The sequence below is a fragment of the Colossoma macropomum genome, unplaced genomic scaffold, assembly GCF_904425465.1.
Source record: "Colossoma macropomum unplaced genomic scaffold, Colossoma_macropomum, whole genome shotgun sequence".
Taxonomy (NCBI): domain Eukaryota; kingdom Metazoa; phylum Chordata; class Actinopteri; order Characiformes; family Serrasalmidae; genus Colossoma; species Colossoma macropomum.
In genome coordinates, this window is record NW_023494795.1 from 10,360,590 (window position 1) to 10,381,608 (window position 21,019).

The following is a 21,019-nucleotide window of genomic DNA, read 5'->3' on the forward strand; positions in this document are numbered from 1 at the left end:
CTACAAAGTGCACCTATATAGTAAGTGGAGCTGATAAAATGGACAACGAGCGTAGAAACAAGGAGGTGGTCATAATGTTACGCCTGATCGGTGTATATGATTTACTACTGATGAATCCATTAATCCCCCCTTGGGTTTTTAACAGGGTTATCAACTTTGGCCACTCTGGATCCGTCCAAATAAACTGCTCCGATAGATGTCGGTTCCATACATCCATGCGAAACAATAATGAGAACCCATAGTGAGGAGGGGTTATATTACTTTTAATCAATTCAGCTAGCTACAAAATGTCAACCACTTCACAGACTGACAGGATACAGAGGGAGTTTTTAATATTACATGCTTCGAGGACATCAATCTCACAGTTTAACTTATGTGTCATTCAGGTAAGGTATTTATTTGTCTTCGTGACTATTCAACATCTCAGCGATTTGGTGTGCATAGCTCTAAGTACAGAAGCAACAAAAAAAATCTCTTGTAATTTTTTTTTTTATGGATTATTATCATTTTTTACCAATAACAAACCACACGGGGAAAGAAAACTAACAGGATACAGTCTTCTTAAAAAAGTAAGGTCTCTCAGAAATATGCGTCTTTGCTTTACATTGCAAACGTTTATTTATTTAATTTTTTTTTTCAGAGCATCCAAAACCTATGATACAGTAAACAACCAGTCCCCACCGTTCAGCACTTAAGTCAATATCTTCACTGAGCTGCATAATCATTTAGAAAACAGGTCATTTTTGCAGAACCACCACTTTTTGTCATCTCCGTTACATTTCTTCATTTTGCATTATTTTACAACGATGGTCACAGTCTGTAAATATATATTGACAGAGAGAGTTGCACTATTGCAAACTTGCAGGAATATGGAACGTTCAACTGTGTCCTAATACTGAGCATGCGTTTGTCGATTTTTGCTACTGCCATGATTTTTTTTTTTTCATATTTTTAAAACAAGTTTTATTTATAAGACTCTAAAATCTACCATTTGTCATGCATAACGCACAATTCACATCACTTGGAATGCAATGTCTATTACAGCTACAGAATCTAGTTGCACATTGTCTAAACAGTAACTGATTATGGGTGTGATGAGGGAAATGAACCAAGGACAGATATTGTAAGTGCTTTTTGTATTGGTATCAGCATCATCATATAATTAGTCATCTTTTACCCCTTCATCATTTGTCATGACAACATCAAAATAAGGAGCATGACAGTAGCCTAATGGAATGACACAGTTTTACTAAGACGATACTGAGATACTGAAAAGGAAAGACAGCTTGTATAGCATTCCTATTATATAGTTCATCCAGCAAAGAGGCGATATATATATGCATATGTACACACATATAAGCATACATGTGTATACATACATACATATATGTATATAGGTGATAAAGAGAATAAAAACTTCACAAGTGAGCTAGAGCCATCGAGTCAGCACTATATACAACCTTTGGAAAGAATGATACGGAGTATAAGAAATCATTTACGAGGACAATCATTGAAAAAGCAGACAGACAGCACACAGAACAACATTTACAATGGGGGGGGGAGGTGATATGTGCATGTGTGCAAACCTAGAAGGTAAATACCATGATAAAAGCATGTTTGTGCCTTTTGACAAACTGCACGGTTGGTAAAAGCAGACGGTTGAGACGCTTAGCCGCTGCCAAGCATCTTTGTGGCCCTCTGGTTGGCTTCGTCAATCCTGGTCTTGTTGGACTCAGCCTGGTAGAAGACGAAGAGTAAAGAGAATAAATGATATACATTGTACACCTTTGAGTTGTAGCTATATATGTACTTGTGAAGTTCACTTTTTAAGATTCAATATTATTTACATAAATAGAATGAATGGATAAAAACTAATCACTAAGAAAACTGGGGCCAGGTTACAGAAACTTCCTATCTTTTTGTCTTAAGATCTGACAGGTCAAGATAAGATTTTTCACATATTCATATTACGGAAGCAAATCTGATCTTAACCCTCTATTGCACGACGTTGCCTCCAGGCAACAAACCCAATTTCCTCACTTTACACTAACATTATACATATTTAACGACAATGACAGGGTTAATAATAAAGGGAAGAGTTCGAGTAAGTCAATAAAAGGATGTATTTGGTCATACCATCATTTAATTGATAAATTTTTTACCATTCAGTATGTTTTTTTTTTTGTTATGAGAAATTGCCGAAGTATGTTTGTTGCCTAGAAGCAACAATGTGGGGCAGTGGAATGGACTTAGCCAGTCACAAAGCCAGATCTAACCATGGCTTTCTATAATTTCTTCCCTTTGTAGCACAATGTTGCCTCAGGGCAACATACCCCAAATGGACCCCTGTACACATTATGTTTTGTTATTATTTGAATTTATTAATCAGGTTGATTTCATGCAAGAAAAGTGAACTGAATATTTTTTTTAAATTGCTCTCATAATACGTGCAGTAGAGGGTTAATTGAAGAATCTTATCTAATCTTACGGCATTTTATCTTATCTCTAGTTAGGAATCTTCACTTTCTCGATTGAAGTCGACAATCAACTGTCGTGTCTGTTACCTAGCAACTGACCATACGCGCGCAGCTGAAACGTAAACAGGTAATCAAGTTAGTTAGCCGGACAGCTAACGTTAGCTACCATTACTGGTGTAAAAAAGGTCAAATAAAACTAAAGCGCGATAAACTGAAAGTTAAGAATAATGTGTTAGTGCTTAGTGCTGTTTATCAGAGTCTCCGCTCCACAGTTTCAGTTTCATTTCCCAAACGCTTTAGCCGAGCGCGCTAATGTTACTCCTCCTAATAAACAGACACCCGTTCAGCTCTGTCTCCTCATTATTCACCACCATCACTGTAATGTTGGATCTGACGGGTTTTAATGAAACATTACCACACAAAGGTAATAAGAGGGAATAAGTAAATTGAAGAAGTCAAAGCACCGTTTTCAGTGTAGATAAATGTAGCGTCATTATGCTGCTTATAGTGAACTGTGCTGTCTATCACTCCATAAAACAATAGAAACACGATTAAAACAGAAGGTAAGACGCTCTGGGTTTATCTTAAAGTTAAGAAAATATTTTGGATATTTTGGCAGCTCAGGATGTTTCTGTAATACCGTCTTCTTATCTGGAAATAAGATTATAGACTTAAGGACTGTTGTTCTGTAATGGCTTCTGTCCTTAACTTCAATCTTAACTGAAGTTGCCATGACAACAAAACAGATAAGATATGATAGACTTGAGAATCTTCTGTAATACGGCCCCAGATCACAATATGTGAAATGTGATGTATAAAGATCGAGAGTAATGCTGCATTGCAGCATCGATAAACTGTGAAAATATATTGACTCTAGCACTAAAACTCAAATCTAGCCCCTACCTTGTCCATGATCCTGTCAATCTGGCGATTCTGGGTGTCAATCTCATTGCCCATGTCGAGGGCCATGTGGCGCAGGTTACCGATGATGCCTCCCACCTGCTCCAAGTTCTCATCCATCTCATTTTCCCTGGCATCATCTGTTACCCTGTACAGAAGCACACATAGCGATGTAGTGAGCATGCATGCTTTGCTTTCTCAGAGCACCATATTAACTTGCATTACATATTCAGATTATGTTGCTAAACACTAAGAGGTTCTATACGTTTGACATCCCTTGGCCTTTTCAAGCTTCACAGCTGTCTTGTCCAGCCCTTCATGACCCTATAACTAAGCAACAAACCCCTTCTGCACTTGTTCAGTTCCTCACTGACCATGTGTCTTGGAACCCAGCGGTTCCCCTCACCTGCGGATGAAGCCTCCGCTGATGGCCATCTGTTCCCGCTCATCCACCACACGGGCAGGCTGGCTGTTCACCACGCCATCCTGGTTGTTGCCCCAGGCCTTGCTGCCTCCGCTCTTCATTCTGCACAGGAGTCAACGGGAGCATGAGCACACAAGTGACCGGAAAACCTCTGTATGAGCAGAGCTTCTGCCCACACAGACCAGCAATACATAGAAACAACAATGGTCAAATGCTGGACTACCAGGCAAGCAGTAACAAGGACAAGCTAATTCTCCTATCACTTCTCTCTAAGATGCTATATCTCGTAGACATAAAACATACATGGCTTGTTCGCTGAAACACATACCTTTCTTTAAGAGATGGAAAATAAAGGGGAACTTGAATAACTAGCAAAAGAAAACAAGGGACTCAGAGGTCACCCTTGCATTACTTGTTGGACTGCTTCCCCTCCCCAGTGCTTATGAGCTGTTCCCCCTCTCAGATTATGACAAATAACAAAGACGACAGGCCTTGGCAGACAGACAACACAGAGTAACGGGACTGCCACACCGTCAGAGACAAAGCGCAAACAACTGCAAAAGAAAAGAAACTGGAGGGATGAGAACCCATTCCTAGGCCCTTTTCTTAGCTCTTTTTTCATATTTATAGAATATTAATTATGTTTATCATATGCGGTAGATTCTAGTAGACCGATTATTCTGGCTAAACTGATAGAAAGAATCACCTGTCTCTATGCTCAGTCTCTAATGGAGTGTGTGCACCTTAAAATTCTCCTAAACATGTCATTCTGTTGAACATAGTTAACCCTCTATTGCACAACGTTGCCTCTAGGCAACAAACACATTTTCCTCACTTTACGCTAACATCATACATATTTAACGACAGTGACAGCGTTAATAATAAAGGGAAGAGTTTGAGTAAGCCAATAAAAGGATGTATTTGGTAATATCGTCATTTTATTGACACTTTTAAACCTCTTTCTTAACATCCAGAAACTGCCGAAGTATGTTTGTTGCCTAGAAGCAACATTGTGGGGCAGTGGAATGGATTTAGCCAGTCGCAAAGCCAGATCTCACCATGGCTTTATATCATTTCTTCCTATTGTAGCACAATGTTGCCTCAGGGCAACATACCCCAAACGGACCCCTGTACACATTATTATTTTGTTATTATTTGGATTTAATAATCAGGTTGATTTCATGCAAAAAAAAGTGAATTGAATTTTTTTTCTCTCATAATGCGTGCAGCAGAGGGTTAAGCAAATTATGGAATACGAGCGCTACTCCTACATGTATTACCACACTCTGAGCAAAGCAGGTGAACCCATCACAAGGTTACCATCTGGATCCTGTTTGCCACCACTGGCTTGCGAGAATTCTGTCCGGCTGGTCAAAATGACAGGCCGGGGTTCTTTCTCAGCACACAGTCGTGTTGAGTGTCTAAAATGAGTCCGAACATTTTATTGTGTTATTGTTTGATAACAGCTCAGTGATCCTGGATTCCAGATCTTATTCGATTTGATCTAAACGGAGATAGCCAGGCCTCCCACTGCAGTGTTATTTATAGATATGGACTACGGCTACAGTTCCCCCGTCTCTCCTACTCTCCATCTTCGCAGTGCGTTAGGCTCTATGTAATGTGGCAGGGCAACTAATGTTCTAACCGGTACATACTGCCTGGAATGCTGATATTTGCCATCCTTGCTACATTTTCCTACGAAGAGGACAGTGAAAGAAGAAGAAGTGTCTGATCTAAATGAGAGACAAATGTACAATGTACAGAGAAATCCCCTCCCCCCCCTCTGAAACCATTAAGATATGCTAAAACTGAATATCATTCAAGCTCTAGGCTGAAACTGTATTGCTTTCACGATACATAAGAAAGAAGTGAGGTGAATTATGTTCATTTGTTCGGCTGTATCAACCGAGGACATCGGCAGTAAGGGCTATCAAATTAAAACAGAATATATCTCCATTCTCTTTCTGCCTGACCTAGATCTGGTCCGCTCCCCCTTTGGGGATAACCAGTGAAAACACAGTTCTATCCACTGTACTGCGGCTGAGGACCAGATCTCTGGGTCTGTCTTCCTCCGTTCCTACCACTTTCATGTAAAACCCTAATGGCTAAATGATATATCTGGTTTCCTGACAAGTCAAGTTTAGGTCATCAGCAGTGTTATTGTTAGTATACATCATTGTTTAATAGGTAGCAGCATTGTTATTAATAGCAAGAGTTGCATCAGCATGCATTTGGCATTCAGGGACATGCTGTTCCAGTCATACGAGCCAGTGGCATTGATGGATGTGCTCTCAAAGTTGCAGAGGAGTTGCACTGCTGCTTAAGTCGGCCTATTTCATGCATCTTGGATTAAAAATTGCGAATGGTTTGGGATTCGTCAAATAATGGTCTGATTATAAGTTTGGTTTATGAGTGATTGTGTCTGTCTCATCTATTGAAATTAAGATAACCTGGTTCACTATAGGCCGTGTCAGTGGTTACTGTCCACGTTCAGAGTTGCTCTGCTTCCAACGTCTGACACTTGGACAGTCAACTAATTCAACTTTGGCACATCCATACAGTTTTTATGCTGGATTCTTTGGCTATTAAGATTTCGGTCCCGAAAGGTCCAGCCTTTCATTCTTTGCATGCGGTTCTCAGATAGGGGTGTGTGGAAAGGTCAACCCTTAGGATCAGTGCAGCATGCCTTACTTCATATATCTGATGGGTAATCTCTCAGTCACAGAGGACCAGGAGGCAAGGCTGCAGGGCAGTTGTGTGTGTGAGAGAGTGTGGGTGCGACCATGCCTCATGCTCATCAATTCCTCTGGGGCAGGTCATACTGAAGAGCGTGGGTGGTGAGTCTGGCTATTGCTGGCAAGGGCTACTAGCCACTAAAAGACCTCTAAGGCGTATTTTTATTGCAATCTTTTTTTTTATTTTTTATTTTTAGGCAGGCAGGCAGGCAGGCAAGCAGCACCTACTTGTTACATGGACAGGAGCAAAGACCACAGAATTTTCCTAGATCGTTCAAATTCTTTTCTGCATCCTTCATGTCCTTATTGATTTGGTCCATCCCCTCTTCGATGCGCTCCAGTTGTTCTGATTAAACAACAAGCAATTTATCCCCCACAGAACGAAGCACGTGAGAAGAAAACAGGGAGGAAAGGAAGGAGGAAAGAGAGGACAAAGAAGAGAAGACAGAAAGAAAAAAACTTCAGACAGTCACTGTGACAAAAGGAAAACGAAAGGAAAGAAAAAAAAAATAATAATGGACGCCACCACATACGCAAAAGACCCTTCCGTCACATGGTCAGTACCTACTTGTTACACGGACATATGAAAAGGCCACAGCATTTCCCTAAATCTTTTAAATTTTTCTCGGCCTCCTTCATGTCTTGGTTGATATGGTTCATGCCATCTTCAACACGATCGAGTTGTTCTGGTCAGGACAAAGGGATGACAGCAGTGGAATGAATTTTATTGGCTTTTGTTTTTTTTTGGAGAAATGAACACTATCAAGCTGGGCGCGACTCTGCTACAATGTACCTAGTGGGGACAACATGCATTGGAATGGATCTACAAATGCCGCTGGAAAATATTCCATATATTCCACAAGGATATATCCATTAAAAGCGTAATAGGCTGGAGGACAAAAAAAAAAGCAAATCATTGTTGGCTGTTTACACTTTCCCCAGTGCATTTGAAACAGATCCCTGAGGTCAAATGGAGAGAGAGACAGCATGTCCCACAAGAGTCACTGTAGGAGGGCAGCAGCTCAAAGCTGTGTGACTTTAATTAGACCTCAGGACGGAATTAAAGACTGCCCTCATCTTTCGCCCAGGGCTTAAGGGCCGTAACGTGCTGAGTCATTCGGCGGAGGCTTAATAAGGCAATGTATGTAGCTCATGGTTTGTTTGTCTGGGTGGGGGTAAGGGATGAGCATGACAGAGGTGGCTGTGTGACCTGTGGTGATGCAGTCTGGGATTGTTTGGCCACGCGAACAGGGCGTTTAATCCGTGACCCGTAGAGAGGAAGTCTGGTGTGGTATGTTGTGAGGAGGAAAAGACTGTGGATGGGTTCGGGAAGGAAAAAAAACCTACAGTGCTAGTCAGATTTGTAGAATCCCTGGACTTGAACCCAAAGCTCTGGTCCATTGGTAGCTTATTAGAAAGAATATTATTGTAATATTAGTGGGGAAATTCAAGGAAGGCATTCATTTTCATTTGGAAAATTTAGCCTTTCTTCAGGTACAACAGTTTCTCAGCCTGCTTTGCCCCCACACCCTTTCTTGATGACAGTGCCAGACTACAATGTCAAAGAGTAAGCCTGGCTTAACAGTACCTCATGGCTAAGGGGCTCGTTTAAATAGGCTTTCGACGGCAATCCCTAAGGTCTGGAGCAGGAAGAGCTCATCCCTTTCATAGCCATACCGCACAAGAGTAATCATCAGCTTCTGAGTGGGGGCTTTCCCACACTGCAGCCAATCAGAGCGCCCGACTCAGGATAATGCCCAATGCAAGGCCAATTACACAGTTTCCTAAATCACACTTAGATAAACAAGCTAATGTATGCTTTTAATGTGGGTCCACTGCAGCGTTATTGGAAACCAGGAATCCAATTAATTCACCAATTAATCATAAATAAGATATAATAACTGAGCAGTTTTGAGGCATTCAACCAGGGATTATACAAAAAAGGATATTAGTGTGTTCTATGGGAAACGTTTGTCTTTACCAGCTAATTCGATCGTTTTATTTTTCCCCACACAGAGAAAGAAACTCGCTCTAGATTTAAAATGTTGGCCTTATTTACGATGATGGAACAGTTGTAAACTGACCAGTTGTGGGATGGAAAAAGTTGGATGCAGACAATCAATGAAGAGTCTCAGTGGCCGTATGATGCGCATGTGCTTTTGTTAGTGAAAATGAAAAAAATGGATTCTAGAGAATGTCTTGAAGTTAAGAAAGAAGCAAACTTGTCAGCAAAAGAATAAAAAAGATTTAGAAAGTTGTTAGTCAAAAGAAAGCAGAGGAAATTAACATTTTAAACAGTGGAAGGAAAGATATAATTACCGATATCAGTTAATTCAGTGATGAGTTTTAATTAAGCTGTCAGCCATTACAACTTGTGTGTCATTTAGTGTGAATGAACTGAAAACTGTACATGGATATAGCTACACACACTACAGTCAAAATGTGAAACGCTGATTCAGAGTTAACTTGTGTTTCAGGAAATCATGCTTTGTCATCATCCGTCTGTAAAGCGTTTGGACTTACCTCCTTGCTCATCCAGCATAACCAAAGTCCTGATACCAGCATCTTTACTCTATGCACCAAGAGGCATGGAGAGGTGGCAAGGTGGCATGGAGGTGAGGGAAGAAGAAAGAAGGAAAGAATAGAAAGACAGAGGTAAGATCAGTAGGAGGAATTTACAGGGTTTCTTTAAGAGTTGGAGTCAAGAAAGCGGGACTTTGTCAAGGAAAACCGTGAAAGGTCCAGGATCATGAGCAGTCAGTGGTTAAGGATATGTCGACACAGCGCATTGCCCTCTTCGTACATATGAACTTGTGGTCAGCTAATGATTAAGGGGAATAATTGTGGTCTTAATGTGGAGCCTTTTTGAAAACACTTGCTTGTCAGGCCTTAACATATCACTACTGCTGTCACAAAAGCTTATAACTCTGAAATTGTACCTTTATATGGCCACTTGTGATATTTTAAACATCTGGTGTTTTTACATAAATTGTTATGGCTGTGTCCACCAGACCACTGAGTAACAAACACATCAACACCACACAAGGGTTAGTATTAAATGGAAAAGATGGAGTTATTAGGTTTTGATACAACAGCGACGATATACTGAAGGATCTCCAGATGTGACCCCTGTTTCCAGGTGCGTATTGTCCAGCAGCAAACTGCGGGTCTCAAGCAAACTGTTTCTAGAACTCATGGAACATTATGGTAAAGTGAAACAAGCTTTATTTTGTACAGCTGGGATGTTGTGCAGTCATTGCTCATTGTCAAGGTCACTGTTGACAGGCCAGATGGGGGTACAATATTTCAGCATCCCTAAAGCATCCAGGGGATTAGGCATCTAACTCAGGGGCTCAGCAGCAGCCGTCAAATGATGGAGCGCACTGATGTTAAAATCCAAAGCTCTGTTTTTTTGCCTGCTCTGAAGCCTCAGCTGGGATTTAAAGGAGAAAATGTCTGATTTCAGGTGTTGAGCCCCCTATACAGTAAGGCCCAATCCCATTTCACCCGTCGCCCCTACCACTTAGCCCTTAGCCCTCTGTTTTGCGCGTTCATGTCTAGGGGTAAGGTGTCCTGATTTTTGTTGAGATAGAGGGGTAGGGTGAAGTGGTAGGGCTACATGGCCCTCCAAAGGAAGGTTTTCAGAGGCAGAGTCCAAACTGAGTGTTATGAGAAAAAAAAAAGCAGGCAAGATGGCGGCGTGAGCGACCAAAGAAACCCACAAATGTGAGAATTTTCGATTACGATAACCACTGTATTATATTAGTTTAATATCGATTCAATGTATTATGGTATAAAAAGCATAAAGAATTAATAATAGCATGCTAATGTCTCTTTAGCTAGCTAGCTAACTTTCCCGTTCCACCTTAAATAGTCAAGCAGTTCTGACGCCTGCAGCACCAGAATGTAACTGCTGCACCATTTAAGGTGGAACGGGAAAATTCGAACAAGATGCTGGTGAATATCTGACTTATCACCAAAGAATTAGTGGTGGGTGATAATAAATAATTGCCCCCTCTTTGAAAGCATATGATGCCCTAAATGTAAATAAAGCCCAGCAGTGAGGAGCTGAACACTTCTCTTCTCTGCTATCACTGAAGACGGGCCGGGTCGCCTACAGAGCAGCGCTAGTAGCTGTTAATGAAGCAATGTTTTTTTTCTTTATTTGAGGTTTGTCCCATTTCGTAGGGCAAGATTTCAACCACTACCCCTTGTAACTCAGTTCCAAGGGGTTAGGGTGACACTCGAAAACAAGGGGTAGGGGTAAAAAGAAGAAATGGGATTGGGCCTAACTCACCGTTATCCACAGAACAATAATGGCAGTGTCATTTACCTTTGGCTTGAGGACAGTGAATAGTTAATGACAGAAATAAAAACATGACAGTGGTTAGACTTTGGCATCGAGCTAAAGTTTAGGCACCTACTTTGCTTGTAATGTGTACATAAGTTATCAAGTAAGGTGAAATGAATTAGAATCATTTAATCCAACGAATCGCCTATCAGAGTCATTTCAACTTTCCTCATTCCTGTGTGGTTAATAATGGTGATAAAAGTTAATGTAGTACAGTGATGACGGACAAACTTTAGTGATTTAAATGTGTGGAATAAAAGCACAAAGCCAGGCAATCAGTTTATAAAGGGAGAGACATGCAGGCGGATGCACCTTCATTTCTACTCAGAACAAAGGTGATTGCTTTGAACAGATTTCTCCATTACTAATTCAGTTAAGGCACAGTCAGTGATTACTAATGAATGTGGTGAACCCCCACTGCTCCACTGGGGTGTGGCTGTGACACACTGAATCACAGATGTTGATGTGCTGAATAGTAAGCACTCAATGCTTTAGTTATTGATTAGATTTGATGGAAGTATTGACTTTTTCTGTCCTGCATTCAACCCTGTTTGGTCACTGGGTCTCAAAACACCTTTTATTTTCATAAAAACACTTCGAGTAGGATTGGTAAAGGCATTTTTGCTGCACTGTCCTGTTTTACATCGTTTATAAGTGTTTGATAAATATAACACCTGGGCTTGCAGAGCGTAAATCAGGAGAACTACTGCATCAGCATTTTGAGCAGGGAACTCAGAATCGATGTTTTGGATAATCAGGCAGTTGCACAGTGTTATAAATCAGGCCTTAGACCCAAGCAGCAGTAGGAACCCCAAAATTGGCTTAAAAAGATCCGTGGGGGTTGACGTGTTAGCACCGGGTGAAATCCCCAACAGTGCTAGAACATCTGGTATAAATTCAATGTGCTTTCTGGGGTAAATAATGCAAGAAATTCACCTCTAGTTGCTGCTAGATGAACATAATATGACGCATTTGATTAACGCAAGCCAAAGTAGGTTCAAATGGGGGCCAGCGAGGGGCGTTTCACCCATCGGTCACTATGACTAATCATTGGCTGAGTGTTGTGCCGCTTTCCAGACCCATCTTTCTGTCCTCCGTTTTCCTTCACCCCTCCCCTCCATCAGGGAGGGTTTCTCCAGGCCGCTTGACCGTTTGTCACCTCCCTAGCAACTTACTGCTGTTCTCTTTTCTGCCTGTTAATAGGCACAGGGAGGTGCACTTTGCAGCAATTATGGTCACTGATTATCAATATGACCTTGAGATATACCGCAGAGGCTTGCTATTGCTAGCCCCTCCTCCCCTGTCTCTCCTTCTCCCTCTCTCCTCTGTCTCTCTTTCCGCCCTGGTCCCGTCTAGCCCAGTTTAGAATGGCTCAACTTGCTCCTGGCTATGCAGCCGGTCGGTCAGCTGACCACAGCCAGACAGGAGCCAAAGACAGAAGCATTACTCTAGTCGCTCAATATACCACAATGAATCTTCCCCAAATGTCGATTGCAGTGTAGCCTTTTCTTTGTGATTTTTTTGGTACACTACCATTCAAACGTTTTTAGTACTACAACACATTTTGCTGCAGACATACACAAAGCGAGTTTAATTTTCTAAATCTGTAAAAATGTAAGAAATTTTGGATGTGTCTGCAGTGATGTAGAGGATTCCATAATAACTGAGACAGGTGTGTTGCACTGAGAATTTAAAGCTAATAATAATTAATATTTTGAAAAAGAGTGGACAAATCTCATAGCAGATAACTTGACTATAAATAGACAATTACAGAATATTATTTGTTATTTAAGAACTATAAACATCGCTGTTGTTGGAAGAACCTCGTATCTCCATTTTTGTCGTTTTCCGTTTTTTGACGTAATTTGAAAGTGCCTGTTGTCCTTTCCATTGTGTGTACATTTCATGATGAATGGACTAAAAGAAACGACCCAAAATGACTTGGAAAAAATTCTGGTTCCATCGACTTACATTAAAAGTAAAGTAGGTTTTTTCCTTCTCCTGTAAAGTTACGATTTTGGAGATACGAGGTTTTCTTCCCACAACAGTGATATATAAACATACCACTGGATGTCTAGTTTATAGTATTACAATCTACATTGTTTAAGTAGCTGTATAAAATAAAAATGATTAGATACAATCTACTGTTTTCTGAAAATAACAGTTCATCCACAAAATGCTAACACGTCCAACAACAAACTGTCCTAGCAGTGAACAGTTAGCAATGCTAGCAGTTTTTGTTGAGGTATTTCTTTAAAATATTACAGTAGCTCCACATTTCATTGGACTCCCCATACTTTACCAAAAGCTGCTGTCTCTAGTGCCCATTGACTTACCATACTTACATTCAGTACAATCTATAGCTTGGGTCATAGCTGTAACAGCTATGCATTTAATGTAATTTAACATCTCAAAAAAAAACTTTTCATTTCCGCTCAGATAGTTTGCTAGCTAGCATCTCAAAAGAGACTGGTGAGGTAGCATTAAGAAATACTGCAACTGATATTTAGTTAAATAAATTGCTAGTTAAAATCTTGTCTTCACTGTTCTGGCAGCCATGGCTAAGTGTATAATATTGAGAGTAGTGTGCGTGTTAAAGGACTTACCTCCTCTACCAGCTGCAGCATACGACGGGTGCTCTCCAGTGACTGTGGAAAGAGAAAGTAGACATTACAAAAGGAAGCAAGATCCAGCAGATAAAGATCTTCATGACCTGTGATATGTGAGAAGCAGTGGCAATACAGGCTAATCAGTGAGAAAGCAGTTAGTATGATCACAACACTAAGGGTGTTTTCATACAAGAGGTTTTTCTGGACCCGGGACCGCTTGCTCTGCGAGTTTGGTCAAGTGTGAAAGCTGTTTTCGAGCCTGGGTGCGGTCCAGAGGTCCGATCTCTGGTTCTCTTGAAATCAGTGGTTTGTTTCCAGTGAACTCTGGTGCGGTTGTCTGCGAGCGAGCGCCATGTGTGAGTTGCATTATTGGTTCATTTTGTGAGATGACTGCTTTGACTTAACGCATCACTTCCCTTTTCAAGTTTCATGATGGCGAGGAAAGGATTGTTGTGGACAGCAGAGGAGATGGAAGTCCTAATGGACTTTGGATCGAAGAAGGCATTCAAGCGCAAATGGCCACAACCCGCTTAAGTGTTTGTATCCAAAAAAAATAATAAAAAGCAGCAAATGGTTGAAGCTAGGGCGTCCATTTTGCAACCTGCACGCAGAAAAGTTACGTATGGAACTGTGCAATCGATCCATGATTAGGATGGAATTCTTGTGTGTGAATTTAAACCAGCTATAATGAGCCCCTCCCTCACACGAGCCCAGAATCAGTCCTGGGTGTGGACTCCAGTCTTAGGGACAAGCAGGAAAACGCCATAACTGAACATTTTACTGAAAGAGCTACCCTTTGACACGGTATCTGAAATATCTCAGACAACAAACCACACTTGGGAAAAGTGGTGGTAAGAACATTCAGGAAAAAATCTCTCCAGTGAATTCCAGACTGATACTAAATTCTGTGGATTATTGCTTGTGTATTTTGCCTTGAAGGAGTTTATCTCAGAGTCAACACTCCAGCAACATTTTGCATGACTAATACTGTTTCATGTTTTATTTTGGTGGCTCCTGTTTTTCGGAAAGCCACTGCAGATTGATTTGTTCTGCCTTAGGAAAAAGAACAATGCTAATGCTACAGGAATTTGTACATGATTCCGATAGGACAGTAAATTTGGTAAATTTGGTTTATAGTTTATTAAGTGCTGGTGTCATTACTAAGCTGTGCAACAACATGCTTGTCGTCATCATTGTCCTTAATTCGAATCTTTTTCAAAATATCATGAAACCGGTCATGTGCCAAGTGTGTACCCCCAGTACTAAAGGAATATTATTTGGAGCTGAATGTAGTACAGGTTATTATAGACACATTATACAACACTATAGCAATATTATAGTTTCTTATTGCGTTTCTACAGTTCTTTTTTTGTAGGAACATCAAAGGATAGGCATTGAGTGAGTGTTTGAGAGACCCACTGTAGCTTTCCACACCCTATGATCCTGAAGAACAGAGCCTATGCCAGGAACACACCACCCCCCCATTCCCAGCACAGCCTCGCTGCCCGCTGAGAGACACCCCCGCTTCACAGTCAGACGAGGATGATCCAAAATGGCCGCTGTTAAAAGGCCTACAGTTTAACTGCCGATGTTTTTGACTAAGACCAAATACAGGTTTTTTTAAAGCAAAGTTCTTTTCTTTGGCTGTTTTGACATTATGATGACAGACACTGAGAACCGAGCGTGTGTGTATGTGTGTGTGTTTGTGTGTGAGGTAGCTGAATCCTGCTTTCTCCAGATGAGAGAGCTGCAAGATGTTTTTGCAGCACGTAGCTGTGTTGCGCTGGCGTTTTAATATTCTGCTCAGCTGTGAAGATGATTCATAGCGTGGAGCGGCAGAAAGAAGCTCCACAGGAGCTCGGACTGCGCATGCACACACATGCAAACACACATACACAGACCCAGCTCTATCTTTATCTATCTCACACACGCATCTACACGCTTCACACACAAACAACAAAAGCTGCAGCATTACGTAAGCCTGGGTGCAGGTGGACCCTCCCTACACCTGACAAACACACATGCACACTCATCCAAACATGCGTGGGTCAGTTGCACAGTCACAGCTTGGAGAAGATACGAAACCAGAAATCTGTCATTTGAATTAAGTAAACAAACAGAGCTTGCGATAGACTCCTAAAATCCTGTCATCATTCTGTAGATGCCATCAAGCCTGTATTACAAATTCTGGGTCTTAGCTGCTTTTCTGTCCAAGAAAAATGTTCAAGAGGTTGTTTACCAGTCAAATTATAAGCAATGCTGCATACATGCTACAAGCAGGCTCACACTGCTGCTCACTGAAATGACACTGCATGAAAATAAGTCTACCATTGAACTTCAACACTATTATATACTAACATCAGCTACTCGAACTGTTGGCTACTACTGCCAGAACAACTTAACTACCCCATCTGGCAAAACGTACTGGTTTGTGTGGGGTGTTTTAGTGAAGTTGCCTGTTTTATGATATCAGTTCAGTATGCAGAAGTGTGAGCTTGCATGTAGCAATAGCCATCATTTGGCTGGTTAATGGCCTCTTAATTCAGAGAAATGAATGTTTTTTGAAAAATGGCTCTGTCATGCCCTCTGGTAAACAAAATATGCATAGGACAAAATGTACCCTGTTTGAAAAATGCCATTCATTTCTAGACAAAGTCTGCCTGGACCTGTAGTTAATAATAATATATAATATATGATATATGATATAATATAATATAGGCCTGACACAGCCAGACAGCTACAGAAGCTACAGAATGATGAACAACTTTAGGGGTCCACGATCCATCTAAACCGTCCCTCTGCAGAGGATGCGAAATGATTAAGAGCCTAAAGCATCCCTGGCAAAGCTGGTAGTCCAAAACCAGTGAGGCTATCGCTGCACAGTTAGTAGAACATGGCACGGTGGGCGTCTTTACAGCTGAATAGCATACAGCATACAGCTTAGTGGTTATAGCACAGTGATAATCAACTAAACAGTGTAAGACTGGGATTGTGTGCTATTTGTTTTTGCGCATTGGTAATCCATGAAATTTACTTTGATGGAATGTTTGATTGCTTGTTAGCCAGTGTGGCTCACCTTCTTAGGTTAAGTTCATCCATCTCCACACAACCTCACAATTGAAAAAATTGAAATATTACAATGGCATACTTCACTGCTCCTGCTCTTTTTGGCCTATCAGTATGTCTGTGGTCTCACTTGTGTTTCTTGATTACTCATTAACAGCTACAGAGAGTGCCTTGATGACCGCACAAGCATAGAGTGACTGGCCCTCACCTCATCGGCCAGCTGGTCAGCACGCTGCTGCATGTCTGACAGCTCATTGCGCATGTCCGCGTCATCTGCCATGGCTGTTGGATGGAGTGGGTGGAGCTGGTCTCCAACTGGGAAGATCTACTGGGAGTCCGGGAAGGGCTGGGAAACGAGAGAAAGAGAGAAACAAATACATGATACGATTCACATAACAGCTTAGAACTGTTCGGCAATTCTTCCATTACCCTTCAGTCAGCGTTTAAACAATAACAGATCACTTGACCGGACATCTACAGTCGTTTCTTCTAAATGGCTGCTGGCCTAGAAGGCCATTGATTTGTGAGGACTGGTGCCAGTCTAGTCCACACAAGTGGGATTTAAAGGCTTAGAGGGGTAAGCATGGCATTTGAAGCCTGTGCTGTCCCCTCTTTAGATCCATACCACCAGAGATTCACTCACCAGCTCAGGATTAGGAATTACAGCGGTCGGTTAGATTTATAATCATAACTAAGCAGTTTAATTTATCCAGGCTAATTAAATGTCATAGATAGACACTCATATATTCAGTCAAAGAAACCTACTGTTTTCTCACATGGTCTTTATACATATACATGCCAATTTCATAAAGTAATGACTCCATGCTAACATTGACTGAGTTTACAGAGCAGCAGAGCGCTAAATAGCAAGAAAAGAGAAGACCGGGCGCTTTCATGAGTGGGATTGTAACAAGCGTTTTTCATGACTGTTGAGCTCAGCTGATAAAAATCCAACCCTGAGGACCTTGGTGTACCATCAGTGCTAGCCTTCTCCATGTCATGGACATTGCTTGACAGCCAGTTAGTAGGATATCCCCAGGGTACGTAAAGAACAGCTTGCTGGACATCTTTTTTTTTTGGCCCCAAAGACAGCTTTAACATCCCACTATAAACATTCTACATATATAGAGAGTAGCTCAGGAATGAAAGTACTGTGCATCAGCAGTACATTAGGAATACCATGCTGCAGTCTGCAAGCGCAACATGAACAACAGCTACGCAGTATTACATAAACAGTTCCCTTCAGACGATGCCTTTACAATTAAAAATCAAATTAGGTCTACAAAGGCATTAAAGATGTTATAAAAGAAGAGCGTGGCCCCCATTAATTGCATAACCCAAACTCGAGCAATTAGATTTAATGCGGCGGCCTGACCTTTCACTGCACAATGGAGGATGCAGGATGGCATCTCCTTAATCACACTTAAGCATTCAGATGTGGTCAACCTCTCTTTTAGTGAGGCATCAGGAAACTAGTTCAGCCTACGCAATTTAAACAAGTGCACCAAACATTCATTTTGACCAACATATCGCTGTTGCCGGACCAAAATCTTGTATCTCCAAAATGTAACTTTGCAGGAGAAGGAAAAAACATACTTCACTTTTAATGTAAGTCAATGGAACCAGACTTTTTTCCAAGTCTTTTTGGGTCATTTCTGTCAGTCTATTCATCATGAAATTTACAAACAATGTATAGGACCACGGGTGCTTTCAAATTATGTCAAAAACTGAAAAATGACAAAATAGAGATAAAAGGTTTTGTTCTTACAGCAGCAAAATGTAGCAGGAGAACTTGTGCATCATATGTGCTTCATACAGTACATACACGTGCTGACCATTCATTGATTGACCATTTCTTTCACCATATTGCTTTTCATGACAAGGTGATATTTAATCTGTACGATGATCTCTAGATATATTACCAGGCCTCCAACAAAATGCTGAAGAGCAAGGCATTGACAGCCCAGTGAATGAGGAAATGTATTAAAAATAACATCAAGCAAGAAGTGCTCAGGTTAGGCTTTATCTACATATGAATGGGGTGAATCTTTAAACCCAAACTAGATGAAGGAAGAGGTGCCACACCTTTGACTGCTCCATGTTACCTACTGTATGAAGTCCCTTTCAGTTTGACGACTGGCTGAGAAAATCAACATCAGAGTGGAGTCTTATCTAGGTCAGTGAAACCCCCGGACTCATTCTCGACTAATTTACCGCCCCATTATATCCCTGCTCGATAGCTGCTGAAGTGCCCATCTTTTCATCCTGTTCCTCCTGCTACTCCGCCCTTTCTCTCTCATCCTGCAGAAGCTCGTCTGGTTGATATGGGCCTCCATAGTAAGACAGAACTCTGAATGAACGGCAGTAAGTTACTGAAAAAGCCCATTCCAGGCCTGTTTTGGCCTTCAAGCCACAGACTCTATTTGCACCCAGTCGTTCTATAGATTTCTGCGCTCAACTGGCACTAATTCATTGTGCTTCTCATGCAATCTAGGATGAGTAAAACCAAATCTGCTCAGTTGCTGCCAGATTGCTCTCTTTTCTGAGAGAATTCCTGGATATTGTGCTTTGAACATCAGTGTAAAGCGGTCATTTGCAGTCCTGGAGTGGCTGTTGTGCTGTTTAAACAGTTCAGTCTGATGTTATCAAATATTCTAAGATTTCAAATTCTGTGTTTGGACATTTGTACCTGTATCACGCCAATCTTTATTCAATAAATGGGTCTAGATCAGTGGTCTCTGGAGAGCTACCTTCTTACAGAGTTTAGTTCCAACCTGTATCCAATAAGCTGCCCTTAACTAAATACATCTGAACCAGCCAATCAGGGACTTGGGAAGAGGTTGATTAGCTGGAGCAGGTTTGGCAAATGGTGGTTGGAACTAGGCAGGAAGGCAGGGTTGGAGACCACTGCTGTAGATTAACCATCTACAGTTGCTTTGGGTGGATAAGACCAATATTGCGCACCTCTAGTTGTTCACCTAGTTAATTCTCTTTGAAGCTCTTTAAAATCTACCTACGCCTCTGCTGTGACATCACATCCTGTCCTCCTCCATTGATGGAGGGCCAGAGAACAGAGCAGCCAGTGTTTAGAGATGAAACCCCCATTCTGACGCATTGACCTGATCTCAGCCAGAGCCCAGTGGGTGTTCTCTACAGAGAGAGGACAGCTCCTCAGAGGAGTGCACACACACCAACGCACATAATGGCATGAAAGGACAGACTCGTCACAGTATAGTGCAGTGGGCTCTATTAAATCCTGCTTCACTCAGACATTGTAAACATTTCAGGTTTATTAATCATCCCTTTCACTTGACAGTTGGCAGTGATATAACACATACAGCACCATGACCTGGCAATATTAAGTATGCATTATTTAGTCACTGTTGTCGGCAGTATGTCATTATGCTGCCTTGGAGTCATAAAAGGTGTCATTTTGTGAAACATAATCATCCAGTGTGCTATGATGAAAAAATACAGAGACTCTCATTTCCAGTCCCCTGACAGCTGTCATTATTTCTTCCATATATAGTGATGGCAGACTGGCAGTAAACCTGCCCATCCTGATCCCACTCCCCAGACACCCATGTTCAACCAAAATCACTATGCCAGAGGCAAATCTCATTCCACCTCTGAGCTGAGGTGTGTGTCACATCACTGACGTACACACGCTCAACCCCTGACCAAACTGCCCAAATGCTGAAATGGATGAAGGACAAAGAGTGGACACTAGGCATGCACGATGATATCAGAACCATATTGGTATCGGCAGATAATTGCTTTAAAAAATGTATCACCTCTGGACAGATGTTTAGATTTGAGCAAAATTTCAAACTAAAATTTAATGTATTTATTTTAATGTATAGGTGGTGCTGGGCTACTGTGCAAACATATCTTCATATCATTCATTTTGCTGCATTTTTAACCCTACAGAAATCCGTTTTATATTTCCCTATAATGCTAATCCAAGTTGATCGAGTCCCAAATTCAACATATTATAAATGTTTATGTATCTGCTTTGGCATTGGCGTGTATGTGGAAAATACGGGATATCAGCCTTGACCTACAACTACCATTTCAGTGCATTTGTTATTCAAAACACAGGAGCATAAATAATATAATTTACTCTTAATTTAATAATTTACTTTTAGTTTCCAGGAATTTTCAAATAAAAAGCTCAGTAACCTCAATTTTATGGAAAAGAACCAGTCAGTTTAGAAACGTAAAACAGTGACCATACAAAATACAGAAAATATCAATGTGAGTTTGTAAGTTTTTCTTCTCTATAGTGCAGTGGTCCACAAGTATGTGCATGTAGGCATTTTGGGGCCTGTGACACGCTCATAATGCCTACAGAGTCTGGTCAGAAATGATTTTAACTCATAATAAAATGATTTTTTTGAAAAGTAACAAATAATCAGATAATATACCGAACAAAAATATAAATGCAACAGTGCAAT

General features: G+C 41.1%; 1 protein-coding gene across 2 annotated transcripts in view; it reads right to left on the minus strand.

Annotated features, from left to right (window-relative positions):
- Window positions 1–242: 242 nt before the first annotated feature.
- snap25a (synaptosome associated protein 25a) overlaps window positions 243–21,019 on the minus strand; it is a 32,541-nt gene continuing 11,764 nt past the window's right edge. Inside the window, exons 2-8 of one of the 2 annotated variants that reach the window (XM_036581400.1) lie at window positions 16,771–16,908; window positions 13,494–13,535; window positions 9,060–9,108; window positions 6,765–6,882; window positions 3,784–3,903; window positions 3,381–3,525; window positions 243–1,737 (exon numbers count right to left, since the gene is read on the minus strand). In XM_036581400.1, coding sequence (XP_036437293.1) covers window positions 1,669–1,737; window positions 3,381–3,525; window positions 3,784–3,903; window positions 6,765–6,882; window positions 9,060–9,108; window positions 13,494–13,535; window positions 16,771–16,842 — 615 coding nt within the window. In that variant the 5' untranslated portion in view covers window positions 16,843–16,908 and the 3' untranslated portion in view covers window positions 243–1,668. Of the gene's footprint in view, window positions 1,738–3,380; window positions 3,526–3,783; window positions 3,904–6,764; window positions 6,883–7,104; window positions 7,223–9,059; window positions 9,109–13,493; window positions 13,536–16,770; window positions 16,909–21,019 lie in introns of both variants that reach the window. The other variant, XM_036581401.1, reaches the window with a different exon arrangement.